Source organism: Dendroctonus ponderosae, unplaced genomic scaffold (genome assembly GCF_020466585.1).
Source record: "Dendroctonus ponderosae isolate FM_Combo_2020 unplaced genomic scaffold, Dpon_F_20191213v2 Dpon_F_20191213_1, whole genome shotgun sequence".
Lineage (NCBI taxonomy): Eukaryota > Metazoa > Arthropoda > Insecta > Coleoptera > Curculionidae > Dendroctonus > Dendroctonus ponderosae.
In genome coordinates, this window is record NW_026017110.1 from 1,251,192 (window position 1) to 1,256,246 (window position 5,055).

Here is a 5,055-nt window from a genome sequence, read left to right on the forward strand (position 1 = left end):
TGTTTACTTCCATTCCACTCCTCAATCAACTTAAGAAACTGGTAAAAACTCAAGTAAGTTGTATGTTTGTGTGCAGGGAGAGGATACGATGTGCCTGCCTTTATACGCTTTTAAATCTCAATTTCAGTACTGGTTTGGGTCGTTTTTGGTAGAAGCTTCAATTCAATTATGCTTAAGCTTTTTGCGCCAGCCAAATTTTTGGTAAACAGTTTAACCGGGTTGGAGGCGAATAATGTTTTCTGTGGTAGTTCACTTTTCAAATGTTCAATTCAGACAGTTTAACTTTGAATTTGTTAAGCTTGAGGTGATTACCTACAAGTTTTAAACTTTTTTCCAATCACTTATCGACTAAGAAACTGAAATTGAGAAACTCATCAGTACTTCACGTTTCAAGCACCAAGACTATCACCCACATTATTAACACCGAAATGACCGTTTCATTTATTCAGTTAATTATTTTCAGCTTGACTTGGCTTTCCTTTAATTCAAACAGCGATACGCTTTTAACACACCACTTTGTATTTTTATACCGACTTATTATTTTAGGTTTACAACGCAATTTTGGCTCAGGTATGTACACGTATTTGTGCTGACAACCACTAGTTTTTGCTTTTTCCCGCTGCAATTGCCCATTCTTGTAAATAAGCGCTGATGAACCGAGCCCTCTGTACTATAATGAGAATTTTGCAACACAGTGGCGTACAATTTTGCTTAGACTGTAGCCGGTTAAAGAAGATTCCACTGTTTGTTCGGGGATTAATTGAATGTTTCCGGACGTTTCGCTAGCTAGAGTGGTTTGCAACTTCAGTCTGAGGTGATTTTATGCCTTGGGAAGAAGCTGCAAATCGCTCGCGTTGGCAAAACGTGCAGAGGAAACAGAACCAGACATAGAAAATCGCTAGTTGAGTCAATAGTGCATAATTTAATGATCTTCTCTTTTATAGCGTACGTAATCCACTGGGAAGAACTGCGTATTCCGGTGTTCCGCCCGAATGTCGAATGCACCAATGGGATCATCCACGTGATCGATATGCCATTTTTGAAGAAAGGCGACATTGTGGTTAGCAGCTCGAGCCTTAACACAGCATCGCTGATTGGAGCCGCATTGGCCGTCCTGTTCGCCCGACTTTTGGCCGAGTAATTGCCCGAGCCCCATTTGCACTGATGCGGGTTGGACAAACTCAAAACTGATTTTAGGCATTTTTTCTGTACTGCAGGGCGATTAGTTAGTGGGCGAAGCTGCATTTTTTAAACGCGTCAATTTAACGAGTCGAAATGTTCAATAACTTCATTCAGTGCAGCGTTTTAAACGAGCAGGGTAAACGTATGGGGCGTGGTTGGTTTAGAGTAGGTACTTTTAAGTTGCAAAATGTTCCAATATTTTGTAAATAAACTATCGTGATTATCGTGAATGTTCGTCAAAGGCCTCATCATATACGAGAATACTGTCTAGTAAACTAGCTACTTTATGCACGTGAAGAAGCTAAATTTTTTTCCAAGACTGCACTCTAGTAGCATTGAGGACGATTGAAAGTATGAAAGTGAAATGGAACCCAGCAAGCACAACTGTTAAATTGAACTTCCAAATCAAAGTTTTATAAAGTAATCATCGTTAAATCATCTGGAAGTTCTTGGTGCTGCTAAAGTAAACTAAGTAAAAAATACATTATAATTAATTGCTTAACAAGACACGTATTAGGCTTTGTTAGTAGCAATTAATATACATTATATGCTGTATTTGACCAAACGAAATCTAATTTACTCGGTTAGTTATCATCCCTGAACAAATTAACATAAAAAATAACAATGTACCACTTCTATTGAAAGTTAAGCTATTTAACAAATATTTATCCTCTTGATGGAAAATTATAAAATACAAACAATTTATCTTGCCTTCGGGAAAATTATATAGATGGACTGAATCTAATTGGAAACTAGTTATATTGTTAAGATAGGTGTTATAGATATAATAAGAAATTTTAAGTAATAATATACAATAATTAATGGATGGAGAATTTAAGGAACAGTAATTAGCACATCGATGGCGCGACTGCTGAATTCAAAAGAAAATCTGTCTACAGGGTGTTCCGTAAATATGTTAAAATATTTTAACAGCGTGTTCTCCTAGTCATTTTAGAGGGGGTTTCCGCTAAGATTTTTTTTAATTTGAGGTTTTGTTGTTGAGATTTAAAACGCTTAAACATAGAAACTTCAATTTTGGTACACATTATAAGCTAATTGAGTGCCATTCTATGGTAGTGTTTGGCAGTTCAGTTTACTTTTATACAGGGTAGACATGTGGAACCCCTGCATTTGTTTTGTTCAGAACTGTTTTGTGTGCACCTAAACTTTTATTAACATATTTTTTAATTACTACTAGTTATTTATCAACTTTTTTTATCCCTTATTGTTTGTTGCTAAAGGCACTAGTTTGCCCGCAAAAAATTAAATCGTTTCGGCTTGATCAAAACTTTCCAAGCCGTTAGATTGGAAGAGGTCAAGAAGCTGCTATAAGCTCGCCTCCCAGATCTCCCGATCTAAACGCGCTTGATTTTTACGTCTGGGGCCATTTAAAAAATACGGTGTATTCAACAGAAGTGAATGCAATCAAAGAACTTCAGGAAAGAATATTTAATATTTCTAAAGAAATAAGAACTTCAGTGCAAACTTTACGGTCTGTAAATTTTGGGTTCATTAAAAGACTGCGATTATGCCAAGAATGTCAAGGTTCTTAAACCAATCTTAAAAGCTGCTAAGTTGACTTTAGAATGATTATTTAAATTTAATTTTGTTTGCTTATATCGTTGCGCATATTGTTACCATGTTACTATTTAAGTAAAATTTATTCAAACTTAATAATTGTAATCTGAATCTAAATACACAATTTAGAAAACTAATTTAGGTTATTAATAATCAACTAATGATGCGTACCAAAATTATTATATGAAGACGTTACTGGATTTAAAAAATTAACTTAATTACTTACGCATGTTGAGAACGGCAAAGAAAACGATATATCTGAACATCGAAACCTCAAATTAAAAAAAATGACTAGAAGAACACGCGGCAAAAATATTTTAACATATTTAGGGAACACCCTATTTATATGTTTTATACGAGTTGTTCTAAAATGATGATGCCTAGTAGCGATAACTTTTCGAGGAAATAATTAGTCTAAAATCGCTATCGCTTAAAGCAAAATCATTATAAAGCCGAAAATTTTCCGCCGTTGTGCTAGTTATTTGAAAAAAATTACCACATAAGCATATGCAAATTCCAGTTCAACATTTTTCGCATTGCTGTTGTTCTGCTGAAGATATTGTGGCTCGTTATATCATGCGGAAAACGCTTTGATGCTTCCACGTCTGTTTTTCGACTGTAAATGACGAGTTTCTCACTTTACCTTAATCATTCCAGCTGGTTTAAGTCATTCCACCGCTTGTCCATGTGCTTTTATACATATTGCCGCATTCATTCAAGCTGTTAGGGCTGTACGGCCCAACTAGTTCGACATAATTATGTACTTTAATTCTGCCCTGTACATAAGGTGTGATTGTATAAAAAATCAATGTTTATATTTTAAAGTTAAGTCGAAAGTTTAAACACGTCGCTGCTGTAGTTTTTGCGATTTTCCCAACAGAAGCTTACGTCCGGACTTTGAGCTTGCCAGTTCCATCCAGGAGATCCACGCCGATCTTCTTCACCTAATTTAGATATTGGAAACGCTTCAGGCTTCTGTTCCAGATTGGCCAGGGAAATTTGCTTTTCAAAATTGATTGCAAATGTATTTTGTCGGTGTTTTGTGAATTGTTGATATGGTTAGCTCTTATGGTGCATCTCTAAGTGACTACTTTTGTAATTAACAAATGTATGATTTAAATAAATGAATTTTATTTCCTTTCGTGGGGGAAGTTATTTGGCGCAGTCTTTTCCAGCAAAGCTATGGGCGGATGTTGAGTTGATCGGGAACATCCGCAATTGATAGCAAAAAGCCACAATTTTGTCCAGAACGCAAGAATGTTCTTGAGAGAGTGGTGAACTACACGGTAGTGAAAATTTCCAGTTCAAAGTGTAGAATTTGCATTAAAACCGGTGCAAAAACGTGAGTGGTGAGGCGAAGGATTGTTGAATTTCGTAAATTGTACAAACTTCTTAGCGGTGTTATTATTTGTCAAAATTTTCATGTAAACTGGATTTCCGGGCGATCGAAACAGATGCCCAACGTGTTCAAATTAGGTGATCAAACAATTTTTTTTAATCGGTTGAATATGGTGGGTGCATAGTAAAATTTGAAAAAAATGAATCGCAAATTGTGGATGGCTGAACATTGAGGCACGAGCACCAACAAAATCATTAGTTTTTGGAAAGCAAATTTAAATTTGCCAATTATTGACCCGCAAAATAGTCAAATTTCAATGATTTTTGTCCCAAGTAAATCAAATAATTCAAGTAATTTCAAGATTGCTGTTTTCATAGCAGGAAAGACGACAAAGTTTCGTGAAACAAAAATACATTTTTGGGAAAGTTCGGCAAAAACCGGGGTATTTTTCCCGAATAGATCGATACTGAGAAACACTTTTAACTAGGGCTTAGGTCCCATTTCTCTTTTTAGCACATAATAAACTGCGAATCAATTTCGTATATTTTGCTAGAAAGATCAACCCGATAAAGGGCAATTCGCAAGAATGTTGCCTCGATCGACTCCAGCAGGTCAATCTTAAAAAAAACGAGGTAAGTTTGCTCTTACCGCTATAGATGTCATTGTAACACGTTGATAATACTAGGGAGTTAATCTTTGCAGCAAGAAAAATTAATGTTTGAAGAAACCCTGTTTTTTGGAAAATATCAGATTGAACAATGAAAGGCTTTCGGCATTAGAAGAGCCGTCGTGGCTTTAAAAATAGGCAAGTGCAGATTTCGGAATGCGCCAACCTCAGGCACCCCCAGGACCGGTTTCGAGCCTATTAACTCGCTTCAAACTGGCAACTTAAAACATTTTCCCGAAAACTCAACTTTTGAGAAAGTATCTGAACAAATGTGTTCCTGTGTATAGTA

At 36.0% G+C, this 5,055-nt stretch overlaps 1 protein-coding gene across 1 annotated transcript in view; it reads left to right on the plus strand.

Moving 5' to 3' along the window:
• Positions 1-3,901, plus strand: part of LOC109538159 (fasciclin-1) — a gene marked incomplete in the record, with an annotated part of 144,463 nt that extends 140,562 nt beyond the window's left edge. The window contains 2 exon segments of the mRNA XM_048668056.1: positions 547-570; positions 945-3,901. Of these exon segments, the coding sequence (XP_048524013.1) occupies positions 547-570; positions 945-1,141 (221 nt within the window).
• Between the last annotated feature and the right edge of the window lie 1,154 nt (positions 3,902-5,055).